Source organism: Ranitomeya variabilis, chromosome 2, assembly GCF_051348905.1.
Source record: "Ranitomeya variabilis isolate aRanVar5 chromosome 2, aRanVar5.hap1, whole genome shotgun sequence".
Lineage (NCBI taxonomy): Eukaryota > Metazoa > Chordata > Amphibia > Anura > Dendrobatidae > Ranitomeya > Ranitomeya variabilis.
The window spans coordinates 89,588,051-89,603,277 of record NC_135233.1 but is presented as its reverse complement, the minus strand read 5'-3'; the positions used below and the strand labels follow the sequence as shown (position 1 = coordinate 89,603,277).

Here is a 15,227-nt window from a genome sequence, read left to right as displayed (position 1 = left end):
TCGGGTAACTAAGCGCAGGGCCGCGCTTAGTAACCCGATGTTTACCCTGGTTACCAGCGTAAACGTAAAAAAACCAAACAGTACATACTTACATTCCGGTGTCTGTCCTCCGGCGTCTCAGCTTCTCTGCACTGTGTGAGCGCCTGCCGGCCGGAAAGCGAGCACAGCGGTGACGTCTGACGTCACCGCTGTGCTTTCCGGCTGGCGCAGACACAGTGGAGAGAAGCAGAACGCCGGGGGACAGACACCGGAATGTGAGTATGTACTGTTTTTTTTTTTTACGTTTACGCTGGTAACCAGGGTAAACATCGGGTTACTAAGCGCGGCCCTGCGCTTAGTAACCCGATGTTTACCCTGGTTACCCGGGGACTTCGGCATCACTCCAGCGCCGTGATTGCACCGTGTGACCGCAGTCTACGACGCTGGAGCGATAATCATACGATCGCTGCGACGTCACGGATCGTGCCGTCGTAGCGATCAAAATTGCACTGTGTGACAGTACCCTTAAACGTTGTGCTTATTTCTTATTAATCTATTTGTAATCTCGCCTGAAGGAGCCACTGTGCTCTGACAGCTGCAAACATATTATTTTCTGGTTAGCCAATAAAGGTATCACTCCGAGAATACTTCTGTCAGCATTGGGCAGAAAAGTATTCACATCATTTTTTCTTTATCGGCATTGTTGAGCTGATGTGATAAAACAATAGTAAAGCATTTTCTGATAGATTTCCAATCAGGGGATCGTTTGTTCAAAAATGTCCACACTCCTGACGCCCTAAACATGCCCCTATATTTGTATATGATGCTAACCACAAAACATATGTAACAAACATTAGAAACCCACTGTATCAAATGGTAAGGGACGGCTGTAGGTAAAGTAATTATGGAAGGCGCTGAAAGATTTTCCGTATCTGGCCCAGAAATTTCAGCTACGGTTCCCCACCAGCTACCTTACGTGATTGGAAAGCAGGTGTAAACAATCCCTCTAAAGCATCGCGCTGAGAAATAAGTCACCTACCACTCCAGTTCTTGGCCATCTTGAACATGTTGGCAGCTCTAGCATACATTTCACAGGCTTCTTCAATCTTTGTGTTTCCACTGAAAAAGTAAAAAAATAAAAATGACCATTTCTTGTAGATATATGGTAGGTCCGACCTGCATCTAAGTCATCCCTGTTTTCTTATACAGAAAGTTTTGGAACAATCCACATGGTTTATTTCTTAGGGAAGTAGTGGTGTGGCTGGTGCACACTTGTCCCCTTTTAAAAATGAAAGTTTTCATAGGAAACCTGGAATAGAATTGATATGCAATTCCCCTGGGGTGGGGGTGTCCTTACACTAAGACAGCTTTTTCCAAGTGCATTGTCTTGCCTCCACTTCCAGAATGGTTTTCATGTGACGCCTACACTAGATTTCTCATGATTGAAACCTCAAACTCCTAAAAATCATGTTTAATTGTCATTGTCGGCCAAGTATCAGCAGGTTTTTAGAATGTAATCTGAGGACAGCATGCGGTAGGGATTAAAAAACAGATTTCAACCATGTGTCATAAATCAGGCTGTGTGCTGTGGTTTTCTTACATAGTATGTTTTATCACCTGGTGATTATCATTGCTGTGACTAGCTGGCACGTGCTTGCTAGTCTAACTCCGCCCCTTATACAATAATCAGCTCACTGCTTATAGACAATGTACATAGAGAGCCTGGTGTTGGCGGGGTCAGTTTACTCAGCTCTCCTACATGCTAAATCTAAAAACTCTGATTGTGTCTGCGGCACCCAGTAAACTAAGTGAAACATCGTTGGATTCATGGTCTATTTTCATACTTTATACTGTTCTCAGAAGAAGTAGCAAAAACCTGCTGTCAGATTCCCTTTAAGAGTACCAGTTACTAGATTCACGCTGATCTTGCTTCAGAGCTGGCGGTGTGACATAGTATGAAAAGCCATAGTACAGTGCACAATATCATGACAATCACTAGAATACGTAATTAAAGGTGTCAGCACATGGAAATAGAAAAAATGGCCAACAGTTCAGTCTATCCCAGACCCTGATCACAGCCTAGTGGGTCATGCAACAACAATCAAGTGGCAGTTTTCCTTCATCACATACTTTAAGAGCAACAGGGTTTTTTTTTGTTTGTTTTTTTACGTTTCAAGTCCTCTTTGTTAAAGGAACACTTAAAACATGAAATGTACAAAAAAAAATAATAATTCCAGCACATCCTCCCCATCTGGTCTCATATTGCAATTACAAATAAGAAATGTAAAGAAACAAAGAAACTGTAAGACAAACGTCTGCAGCAGAAGCCTCTCCCCCTGTGTCCTGTCTACAGTAAGAAAAGATCGCTAGGTTCCCTCTCCTAACGTTAGGGTTAGGGGTAGGGTTATGGTTAGGATCCCTAGGGTTAGGGGTAGGGTTAGGATCCCTAGGGTTAGGGTTAGGATTCCTAGGGTTAGGGTTAGGGTTTGGATCCCTTTATCACCTTGATGGTGGGGGTTGGCTTATGCCTGGACTAAGTCGTTACCCAGCAAAAATGGAGCTGATCGGCGGGAGATCTGGGCCTCATTCAGACGTCAGGGTTATTTTATGTATGAGAAAAATAGACAGAGTTTCATCAGTGATTTCGGTGAGATTTTCGTCAGAGCTTGGTTAGTTTTTTTTGTTCACTGATGAGGAAAAAAAGTTTCTCCACCTTCTCATATCAGTCAGTGAAAACAGGCAGCACGCAGATAGCGTCCGAATGCTGTCAGATGTTTTTCACTGATCCATAGACTTGCTTTGCCGATTTTGGTCTGACACTTGGATCAATATGGAATAGGTCTCCAGGATTTTCCAATTTAAAAAAAAAACTCATGTAAACAGTCCCATAGACTGTCATAGGTGTGAGTGCTATCTGTGAAAATAACGGCGAATAGTCGTAAGGGAAAAACTGACGTGTGAATGAGCCCTAACTCACAGATCTCGGCAGGGTTTCTACAAGACCAACTGATCCAGGATCCCAAAGAAAGTGCCGCAGGCTAAAACAAGGACAGTTATACTTAAGCTAAATATTTTTTTAATAATACAATGTGAATTGAGTTTTTACATTAATATGGCAAACCAGATCTACCATCCCGAGCCCCATCCTCACCCACCACACAGTGCATCCCCAAACATTACCTACAAAACCACAGAGAACTCAGCACACATGGCTGAGTATAAACAACCATTCTTTAGGTTTAATAAAGTGTACGGCAAGTTGTCACAGTACGTGCTGCACAACTGGAAATGATCTATGCTTTCAGTTTGACCATCAGCTGTAGACATGTCTGGGCCTTCCCCAGGGTTAGGAGCATGGTTGGAGATATATATGTACACACATGTGTTGTGAATTCTGTTTGTGGGCTCCCCCGGTGGTGTTTTATGGTAGTGCCACTTATTTGCCTTCTTCTATCCCTGATCACCTGTTGCCACCCATTAGGGGAGTTTCCTATTTAAGGCTGCTTGGCTGTTAGTTCTATGCCGGCCAACAATGTTTCAGTAGCATTCTGTTGCATTCTCCAGCCTCAAGTTCCTGTTCAGCTAAGTTGAATTTTGTTTCTAGTTTATGCTATTTCTTGTCCAGCTGGCTGCAATGTGACTCTCTGTAGCTGGAAGCTCTTGCGGACTGAAATTGCCACTCCAGTGGCATGAGTTGTCACTGGAGTTTTAAAGTAATTTCAGGATGGTGTTTTTGAGTAGTGTTTTTTAAGTTGACCGTGAAGTAGCTCTTTCCTATCCTTCTGCTATCTAGAAAGCGGACCTCACTGTGCTAAATCTGCTGTTCATCCTACGTATGTCTTTTCCTCTTGACTCACCGTCAATATTCGTGGGGGGCTGCTATCTCCTTTTGGGGTTCATCTCTGGAGGTAAGGCAGGCCTGTATATTCCTCTGATAGGGGTAGTTAGATCTCCGGCTGGCGCATGGTGTCTAGGGCATCGTAGGAACATCTCCCGGCTACTTCCAGTGTTGTGTCAGGTTCAGGTCACGGTCAACTTTAGTTTCCATCACCCGAGAGCTAGTCCGTTTTTGTTATTTTTATTTCCCTGCCATTAGGGAAATCATGACAGTTTGGCCGGCCGTATGTGTTAAAACTATGCACTAATGCAGGAAAGGATGAGAAAAGGTGTTTTTTTTTTTTTTTCTGTGTTTGAAAGTGCACCTTAGTTGCTCATTTGTATTCCTTGCTTAAACTGCAGTCTTCAGCCTTTTTTTTTTTTCCTCTCCTCTTAATCTCTGAATGGCTTTGGTTTCACCTGTTTGAATCATGGATCCACAGAGTTTGGTTGCAGGTTTGAATACCCTTGCTACAAAGGTCCAGAACTTACAAGATTTTGTTATACGTACTCCAATGTCTAAACCTAAGATCCCTATGCCTGAATTTTTTACCGGAGACAGATCTCGTTTTTTGAATTTCAGAGAGAATTGTAAATTATTTTTGTCTCTGAGATCTCACTCTGCTGGTGATCCTGCACAACAGGTTAAAATTGTTATTTCTCTACTGCGGGGTGACCCACAAAGTTGGGTATTTGCATTGTCGCCAGGGGATCCTGCGTTATTAAATGTAGATGCGTTTTTTCTGGCTTTGGGGTTGCTTCATGAAGAACCTAATTTAGAGATTTTGGCTGAGAAAGCCCTGATAGCTCTTTCCCAAGGGCAAGATGAAGCTGAGATATACTGCCAAAAATTTCATAAATGGTCGGTACTTACTAAATGGAATGAGTGCGCTCTAGCAGCTAATTTCAGAGAAGGTCTCTCTGATGCCGTGAAGGATGTCATGGTGGGGTTCCCTGTGCCTACAGGTCTGAATGATGCCATGAAATTGGCTATCCAGATTGATCGGTGTTTACGGGAGCGCAAATCTGTGCACCATATGGCGGTATCTTCTGAGCAAAAACCTGTGCACCATATGGCGGTATCTTCTGAGCAAAAACCTGTGCACCATATGGCAGTATCTTCTGAGCAAAAACCTGTGCACCATATGGCGGTATCTTCTGAGCAAAAACCTGTGCACCATTTGGCGGTGACCTCTGAAAGGGCACTAGAGCATATGCAATGCGATAGTGTTTTGTCTAGAGGCGAACGACAGAATTACAGGCGCAAAAATGGGTTGTGCTTTTATTGTGGAGATCCAGCTCATGTTATATCAGCATGCTCTAAACGCATAAAAAAGGTTGATAAATCTTTTTCTATGGGTACCTTGCAGTCTAAATTTCTTTTGTCCGTGACTTTGATTTGTACTTTATCATCTGTTACCGTGGATGCTTATGTGGATTCTGGCGCCGCTCTGAGTCTCATGGATTGGTCCTTTGCCAAGCGTTGTGGGTTTGATTTGGAGCCTCTGGAAGTTTCTATTCCCCTGAAGGGTATTGATTCTACACCTTTGGCTAGCAATAAACCACAATATTGGACACAAGTGACTATGCGTCTTACCCCAGACCATCAGGAGATTATTCGTTTCCTTGTGTTACACAATCTACATGACGTTTTAGTGCTTGGATTACCATGGTTACAAATTCATAATCCAGTCTTGGACTGGAGATCAATGTCTGTGTTGAGCTGGGGATGTCGGGGGATTCATGGGGATGCACCTTTGGTTCCCATTTCTTCATCTACTCCCTCTGAGATCCCAGCATTTCTGTCAGATTTTTATGATGTCTTTCAGGAGCCTAAAATTGATTCTCTCCCTCCTCACAGAGAGTGTGACTGCGCTATTGAGCTGATTCCCGGTAGTAAATTTCCTAAGGGTCGCTTGTTTAATCTGTCTGTACCTGAACATACTGCTATGCGGGAGTATATCAGAGAATCTTTGGAAAAGGGTCATATTCGCCCCTCTTTGTCTCCACTAGGGGCAGGATTTTTCTTTGTGGGTAAAAAGGATGGTTCATTGAGACCTTGTATCGACTATCGACTTCTGAATAAGATTACAGTTAAATACCAGTACCCGTTACCTTTACTGACTGATCTGTTTGCTCGCATAAAGGGGGCGAAGTGGTTCACTAAGATCGATCTACGTGGTGCGTATAATTTGGTGCGGATTAAGCAGGGGGATGAGTGGAAGACCGCATTTAATACGCCTGAAGGCCATTTTGAGTATTTGGTAATGCCTTTCGGTCTCGCGAATGCCCCTTCCGTTTTTCAGTCCTTTATGCACGATATTTTCCGTGAATATCTGGATAAATTTATGATTGTGTATTTGGATGATATTCTGATTTTTTCGGAGGACTGGGAATCTCATGTTCAACAGGTCAGGAGAGTTTTTCAGGTTTTGCGAGCTAATTCTCTTTTTGTAAAGGGCTCAAAGTGTATTTTTGGGGTTCAGAGAATTTCCTTTCTGGGATATATTTTTTCCCCTTCATCTATGGAGATGGACCCTGTTAAGGTTCAGGCTATTTGTGATTGGATACAGCCTACTTCTTTAAAGAGTCTTCAGAAATTCTTGGGATTTGCTAATTTCTATCGCCGATTCATAGCGGGTTTTTCTGCCATTGCTAAACCTTTGACTGATTTGACCAAAAAGGGTGCTGATGTTGCTAATTGGTCCTCTGCGGCTGTGGAGGCCTTTCGGGAGCTTAAGCGCCGCTTTTCTTCTGCTCCTGTGTTGCGCCAGCCTGATGTGTCGCTCCCTTTCCAGGTTGAAGTAGATGCTTCCGAGATCGGAGCAGGTGCAGTTTTGTCGCAGAAAGATCCTGACTGCTCAGTGATGAGACCATGTGCGTTTTTCTCTCGAAAGTTTTCGCCCGCTGAGCGAAATTATGATGTTGGAAATCGGGAGCTCTTGGCCATGAAGTGGGCATTTGAGGAGTGGCGTCATTGGCTTGAGGGTGCTAGACACCAGGTGGTGGTCTTGACTGACCACAAGAATCTGATTTATCTTGAGTCAGCCAGGCGTCTGAATCCTAGACAGGCGCGCTGGTCGTTGTTTTTCTCCCGATTTAACTTTGTGGTTTCATATCTGCCTGGGTCTAAGAATGTGAAGGCGGATGCCCTCTCTAGGAGTTTTGAGCCTGACTCGCCTGGTGATTCCGAACCTACTGGCATCCTGAAGGATGGGGTGATATTGTCAGCTGTCTCCCCAGACCTGCGGCGCTCTTTGCAGGAGTTTCAGGTGGATAGGCCTGATCGCTGTCCGCCTGGTAGACTGTTTGTCCCTGAGGACTGGACCAGTAGAGTTATCTCGGAGGTTCATTCTTCCGCGTTGGCAGGTCATCCTGGAATTTTTGGCACTAGGGATTTGGTGTCTAGGTCCTTCTGGTGGCCTTCCTTGTCTCGAGATGTGCGTATTTTTGTGCAGTCTTGTGATGTTTGTGCTCGGGCCAAGCCCTGCTGTTCTCGGGCCAGTGGGTTGTTGTTGCCCTTGCCCATTCCTAAGAGGCCTTGGACGCACATCTCTATGGACTTTATTTCTGACCTCCCTGTTTCTCGTAGGATGTCTGTCATCTGGGTGGTTTGTGACCGTTTTTCCAAGATGGTGCATTTGGTGCCTTTGCCCAAATTGCCCTCCTCCTCTGAGCTGGTTCCTCTATTTTTTCAGAATGTGGTGCGTTTGCATGGTATTCCTGAGAATATAGTGTCTGACAGGGGTACTCAGTTTGTCTCTAGATTTTGGCGGGCGTTCTGTGCCAGGATGGGCATCGACTTGTCTTTTTCGTCTGCATTCCATCCTCAGACCAATGGCCAGACTGAGCGTACTAATCAGACTTTGGAGACTTACTTGAGGTGTTTTGTGTCCGCTGATCAGGATGATTGGCTTGATTTTTTGCCATTGGCAGAGTTTGCCCTTAACAATCGGGCCAGTTCTGCCACTTTGGTTTCTCCATTTTTTTGTAATTCAGGGTTTCACCCTCGTTTTTCGTCCGGTCAATCGGAGTCTTCGGATTGTCCTGGAGTGGATGCTGTGGTTGATAGAATGCATCAGATTTGGGGACAGGTTGTGGACAATCTGAAGTTGTCCCAGGAGAAGACTCAACAGTTCACTAATCGTCATCGGCGTGTTGGTCCTCGTCTTTGTGTTGGGGACCTGGTGTGGCTGTCTTCTCGATTTGTTCCTATGAAGGTCTCGTCTCCTAAGTTTAAGCCTCGGTTTATCGGCCCTTATAGGATTCTGGAGGTTCTCAATCCTGTGTCCTTTCGTTTGGACCTCCCAGCATCTTTTACTATTCATAATGTTTTTCATCGGTCATTATTGCGGAGGTATGAGGTACCGGTTGTTCCTTCTGCTGATCCTCCTGCTCCTGTGCTGGTTGAGGGTGAATTGGAGTATGTGGTGGAAAAGATCTTGGACTCCCGTGTTTCCAGACGGAAACTTCAGTATCTGGTTAAGTGGAAGGGCTATGGTCAGGAGGATAATTCTTGGGTGACTGCATCCGATGTTCATGCTCCTGATTTGGTTCGTGCATTTCATAGTGCTCATCCAGATCGCCCTGGTGGTTCTGGTGAGGGTTCGGTGCCCCCTCCTTAAGGGGGGGGTACTGTTGTGAATTCTGTTTGTGGGCTCCCCCGGTGGTGTTTTATGGTAGTGCCACTTATGTGCCTTCTTCTATCCCTGATCACCTGTTGCCACCCATTAGGGGAGTTTCCTATTTAAGGCTGCTTGGCTGTTAGTTCTATGCCGGCCAACAATGTTTCAGTAGCATTCTGTTGCATTCTCCAGCCTCAAGTTCCTGTTCAGCCAAGTTGAATTTTGTTTCTAGTTTATGCTATTTCTTGTCCAGCTGGCTGCAATGTGACTCTCTGTAGCTGGAAGCTCTTGCGGACTGAAATTGCCACTCCAGTGGCATGAGTTGTCACTGGAGTTTTAAAGTAATTTCAGGATGGTGTTTTTGAGTAGTGTTTTTTAAGTTGACCGTGAAGTAGCTCTTTCCTATCCTTCTGCTATCTAGAAAGCGGACCTCACTGTGCTAAATCTGCTGTTCATCCTACGTATGTCTTTTCCTCTTGACTCACCGTCAATATTCGTGGGGGGCTGCTATCTCCTTTTGGGGTTCATCTCTGGAGGTAAGGCAGGCCTGTATATTCCTCTGATAGGGGTAGTTAGATCTCCGGCTGGCGCATGGTGTCTAGGGCATCGTAGGAACATCTCCCGGCTACTTCCAGTGTTGTGTCAGGTTCAGGTCACGGTCAACTTTAGTTTCCATCACCCGAGAGCTAGTCCGTTTTTGTTATTTTTATTTCCCTGCCATTAGGGAAATCATGACACACATGTACACACACAGTACAGACCAAAGGAGGTTTGGGCACACCTTCTCATTTAAAGATTTTTCTGTATTGTCATGACTATGAAAATTGTACATTCACACTGAAGGCATCAAAACTATGAATTAACACATGTGGAATTATACACTTAACAAAAAAGTGTGAAACAACTGAAAATATGTCTTATATTCTAGGTTCTTCAGAGTAGCCACCTTTTGCTTTGATGACTGCTTTGCACACTCTTGGCATTCTCTTGATGAGCTTCAAGAGGTAGTCAGCGGGAATGGTTTTCACTTCACAGGTGTGCCCGGTCAGGTTTAATAAGTGGGATTTCTTCCTTTATAAATGGGGTTGGGACCATCAGTTGTGTTGAGCAGAAGTCTAGTGGATACACAGCTGATAGTCCTACTGAATAGTCTGTTAGAATTTGTATTATGGCAAGAAAAAAACAGCTAAGGCTAGTTTCACATTTGCGTTTAAAACGCAAACGCAGGTGGTGAAAAAAACGCATGTAAACGCGTGCAAACGCTGCGTTTTTTAGACGCATGCGTTTTCTCATGCGGTAAAAGAAACGCGGCGTTTTGACGCGTTTACATGCGTTTTTTCATGCGTTTGCGTTTTTGAAACACATGCTGAGAAGTGTGTGACAGCTGTCAATCATCAAAATCATCTAGAAAACCCACTATAAATAGAAATAGCTAGGGTCGAGGTTAGGGTTAGGGGTAGGGTTATGGTTAGGATCCCTAGGGTTAGGGGTAGGGTTATGGTTAGGATCCCTAGGGTTAGGGTTAGGGGTAGGGTTAGGATCCCTAGGGTTAGGGTTAGGGGTAGGGTTAGGATCCCTAGGGTTAGGGTTAGGATTCCTAGGGTTAGGGTTAGGGTTTGGATCCCTTTATCACCTTGATGGTGGGGGTTGGCTTATCAGTGTGTATTCTTGTTTTTTTCTATTGAAACGCATGCGTTTAAAACGCAACCAAACGCATGTGCTTAAAAACGCATGCGTTTACATAGACAGCAATACGTTTTTTTGCCGCAAAAAACGCATGCTTTTTTTGCGGCAAAAAAACGCCTCTAGAAATTACTACATGTTGCATTTCTGCAACAAAACGCAAGCATAGAAACAACGCATGCGTCGTCAAACGCGGCAAAACGCATACAAAAAAAACGCATGCGTTTTTAATGTTAAATATAGGAAAAAAAAAACATGCTTTTTTTGCGCTAAAACGCAGCGGCAAAAAACGCAAATGTGAAACCAGCCTAAGTAAAGAAAAACGAGTGGCCATCATTACTTTCAGAAATGAAGGTCAGTCAGTTCGAACAATTGGGAAAACTTTGAAAGTGTCCCCAAGTGCAGTGGCAAAAACCATCAAGTGCTACAAAGAAACTGGTTCACATGAGGAACGCCCCAGGAAAGGAAGACCAAGAGTCACCTCTGCTTCTGAGGATAAGTTTATCCGATTCACCAGCCTCAGAAATCGCAGGTTAACAGCAGCTCAGATTAGAGACCAGGTCAATGCCACACAGAGTTCTAGCAGCAGACACATGTCTACAACAACTGTTAAGAGGAGACTTTGTGCAGCAGGCCTTCATGGTAAAATAGCTGCTAGGAAACCACTGCTAAGGACAGGCAACAAGCAGAAGAGACTTGTTTGGGCTAAAGAACACAATGAATGGACATTAGACCAGTGGAAATCTGTGCTTGGGTCTGATGAGTCCAAATTTGGGATCTTTGGTTCCAACCACCGTGTCTTTGTGCGACGCAGAAAAGGTGAACGGATGGCCTCTACATGCCTGGTTCCCACCGTGAAGCATGGAGGAGGAGGTGTGATGGTGTGGGGGTGCTTTGCTGGTGACACTGTTGGGGATTTATTGGAAATTGAAGGCATACTGAACCAACATGGCTACCACAGCATCTTGCAGTGGCATGCTATTCCATCCGGTTTGCGTTTAGTTGGACCATCATTTATTTTTCAACAGGACAATGACCCCAAGCACACCTCCAGGCTGTAAGGGCTATTTGACCAAGAAGGAGAGTGATGGGGTGCTACGCCAGATGACCTGGCCTCCACATTCACCAGACCTGAACCCAATCGAGATGGTTTGGGGTGAGCTGGACCGCAGAGTGAAGGCAAAAGGGCCAACAAGTGCTAAGCATCTCTGGGAACTCCTTCAAGAATGTTGGAAGACCATTTCCAGTGACTACCTCTTGAAGCTCATCAAGAGAATGCCAAGAGTGTGCAAAGCAGTCATCAAAGCAAAAGGTGGCTACTTTGAAGAACTTAGAATATAAGACATATTTTCAGTTGTTTCACACTTTTTTGTTAAGTATAAAGACTTCTGCAGTTTTCTTTTTGACAACTGTCCCCAAAAAATACATACCAATCAACATTCTGATTTTAGTAGGGTGCAGGTAGTCAGTACCCGGCCGTGGCCATGATACAGTCGCCGCTGGCACTGGAAACAACCGATCAGCTTGTGCTGGGTATAGCATCCCACCGATCAGACATTGATTATTAATCATTGCTTATGTAGTGCTATCCAGACATTATCACTGTCCCCATTGGGGCTCACAATCTACATTCCCTATGACTATGTCTTTGGCGTGTGGGAGGAAACCAAAGAACCCTGAGGAGACCCACGCAAAGATAGGTCAATGTTAAAGTCCTAGACAATCCCTTTAATCAGGCATGTAGTTTGTATTGTGGAATCTGGAGATAGATCCATTGTGACATCTATACTGCTGTTTTCTTAAAGGGGGTTGTATAAGATTAAAATAACATCACTGCCTTCTGCCCACAAACCGCACCACTGTAGTCTGATACTGGATCATGTAAATCAGGCTGGGCTGCAATACCATAAACAAGCCATGGATAAGTGTGGCGCTATTTCAGGGTATGTTTCAGCTATGGAAATGATGGGGCTGTCTGCAGACAATGGAGCTTGGATGTCATTAACACTTCTCCACCCGCTGTGCCGCACGGTGATCTCCAGCGATGGAAGTTATAAAAAGCGAACAAGTAACATCACCAGCCTGTCCATAAATTCCCCAGCAGCAGTGAAGGACAGGTGGCGCACAATGGAAGCTAAAACTGACTCCTGACCTCAATCTTCTCTGTGAAATCAGCAGCTTGTATATTCACAAGTCTGGATTAACAAGAATCAACTTGAATAATGAAGGGTTGTGTGTCCCCAGACAGATCTGACAGATCCCTGCTGCGGACAGAAGTCGGGGCCGCAGGGAGGACTGGAAACGCGTCTCGCTCATCAGAAGTTACTGCAGCACAATAATCCTGGTTTTATCTGATATCCAAAGAATAAATTGAAAAGAAGCTTTACTTAAAACAATAAGCATGTGACTATATTATGTGTTCATATGCGGCATAAAAGGAAAATGCACGGCATATAGCAAATCATGGGCGATCTCATAGCCCTGTGTACCAAGGATGTCACAAGATCAAGGAGGAACCTGGGATAGATCTACAAGATCCAAAGACATGTGGATAGGGAATGTAGAATGTGAGCCCCAATGGTGACGATGATGTCTGTAAAGTGCTGCGGAATATGATAAGAGGTGCCATATACATCAGCTGAGGCCACCGACCATAGAACATGCATGACGTGTTCGGTTTAGGACTGGGATGAGGCAGGTTAATTTCAGCATGTCCTATCGAGCTCAAGATGGTGCCAGAAGTTGCTGGCAGCGGCTTACACCACTGATGATCGTCACACCGTATGGGGAGAGGGAGATTGTATGGTCAGGTTATTAGGAATAGCAATACCAATACCACGGCATAAACGCGGTGTAACATAGGAATTAATGGCGGCCTTAACGGACTATGTCGGACGCATCGCTAGCTCACGCCCACAATGGGCATGCGCTAGGGATGTGCCGTCATTGAGTGACGGACCCTGGGACGTGGGCTGCAGCGTTTCCGGGTCCGTCACTGCTAGCGCAGATAGAGCTAGCAGATGCTCTATCTGCGCTAGTGTGCTGCCATACCGGCACTTGCGTTTACAGCAGCCCGTTACCGTATGTGTTGAACGGGCTGCTGTAAACGCAATGTGAATCTAGCCTAAGGCTCACAATTCAGTACAATGACGGGATCCGTCACGTGGTGGTAAATAACGCCGCCCAATGGCCTCCATGCACTATAATGGGGTCTACCATCGTAATGGAAAAAAGTAACACGATGGGCTGCACTTATTCTTCTAGTGTTTTTTTAATTATTCATTCTGCGGTGAAATCTCCAATGTAGATGTGAGCCGGACCCAAAGTCTTGCCCCCGACCCTAGGACTCCTGACCCCGGCCCAAGCTACAGGGGGCGTAACAAAACAAGACAGCTAGACTCCGTCTCATCATTCTGGCCTGTTGTCCTCAGGCTGTGTTCACGTGGCGTTTGTGGTTCATTTTTTCCCCTCATAGATTTCCAAAATCACAGAATTTTGTCATCATTTTGGAAAATCGCAGCAAAAATTATGCTCTGTTAATACAATTTCATTAAAATCTTGGAAAACCCTGCACCGCGGACACATTTTGTTGCCCCATCCTCAGTAAGGGGGGCTGCTACCAGATCCACGAGTGGAGATGGATGAGGAGCTCACAGGTAACGGGCCAGTGTTACTGCGCTCAGTCATCCGTGCAGGTGGGCGCAGATTTGGGCCGCAGCGTCACACCCCACCCTACGGCTCGGTTCACACGGACACTCGGCGGATCTTCAGCACCATACCAAATCTCATCCACACACTTCACTAAAAAGCCGCAGAGCGAATGACAAGATGCTGCAGATTTTCACCATTCCCAATGGACGAGATGTGATCGCTGCAATCCTCAGGATGCGTCACGACATAGAAGCCAGAGGACGGTCTGCTGCTGACGGGTCGTGACATAATGACATCACAGGGGCACGGAAACATCTATGCACCAGTGATGGACACTTGCAGGCAGTGACAGGCCTGACACAGTATCCCAGACTCTGGCAGGGAAAACACCTCTCCCTCCTCCTCCTCCTCCATGCATCCAGCCTGCATCCCCACCCCCACCTCCTCCTCCCTGCTCTCACCCGAAGAGACCCCTCAGGAAGGACTGCGAGGACTTCACCCTCTTCTCGGCCTCGGCCATCAGCTGCACGGCTTCTCGCTCTTTGCCGGAGCTGTCCATGTCTGTTCCCTGGAATCTCCGCGAACCTTACAACCTGCAGCGCAGTCTGTCCTGTCTGCCTGCACCAATACACTGACACTGACCCTCTCCGGCCACCGTCTATGTCTGTCGCGCTGCTTCATGGGAGATGTAGTCATTTTTTGTTTTTTTTGCCTCTGTGAGCGCTGCATTGGCGGCCATATTGAATGAGGGCAAACATGGCAAATAATTCACCTATTTATGTACTGTATGACATCCTGCAGCTATGTGTGTCATATACCTTCGTCTCATGGCCAGAGACTCCCCACAACCATGTGCACGTAATTAACAGAACTTGCTTTATCAGCAAGCTACCGCCTCACCAACACCGGAGCTCCTGCAACCCTCACCTATTGTCTCCATCCCTATAATCCTGTAGAATGTAAGCCCGCAAGGGCAGGGTCCTCGCCCCTCTGGGTCAGTCTGTTTGGTTACTGTAAGTGATATCTGTAACTTGTGTATAACCCCTTCTCATGTACAGCACCATGGAATCAATGGTGCTATATAAATGAATAATAATAATAATCAGAAAGACCGATAAAACAATTTAAAGGAACATTTCAAGAAAACTAAATGAGACTAATGTTGTCGGGACCAATAGAAATTCACTTTCTTATTAATACTTCAATAAATGAGGACAGGAGCTCTGGTAGAAAACAAAAATAAGAATAAAGGCCTCGCTGTGATTGTGTGAGGCATAATTGGAAGAAAGTCACTACTTTCTTTCCAAATTTGGATGGTATGGACGCCTTCACAGCAACATGCAGAGCCCCCCTAACAATAGTGTCCGTCCCAGTGACCCCATAGTAGTATCAGCCAGTATCAAGGATAGAAAA

The 15,227-nt window shown here is 45.4% G+C and overlaps 1 protein-coding gene across 1 annotated transcript in view; it reads right to left on the bottom strand.

Annotated features, from left to right (window-relative positions):
• Positions 1–14,475, bottom strand: part of LOC143804506 (beta-soluble NSF attachment protein) — a 49,050-nt gene extending 34,575 nt beyond the window's left edge. The window contains exons 1-2 of the mRNA XM_077282655.1: positions 14,276–14,475; positions 1,019–1,098 (exon numbers count right to left, since the gene is read on the bottom strand). Of these exons, the coding sequence (XP_077138770.1) occupies positions 1,019–1,098; positions 14,276–14,373 (178 nt within the window). The 5' untranslated portion in view covers positions 14,374–14,475. The remainder of the gene's footprint in view (positions 1–1,018; positions 1,099–14,275) is intronic.
• Positions 14,476–15,227: the final 752 nt, after the last annotated feature.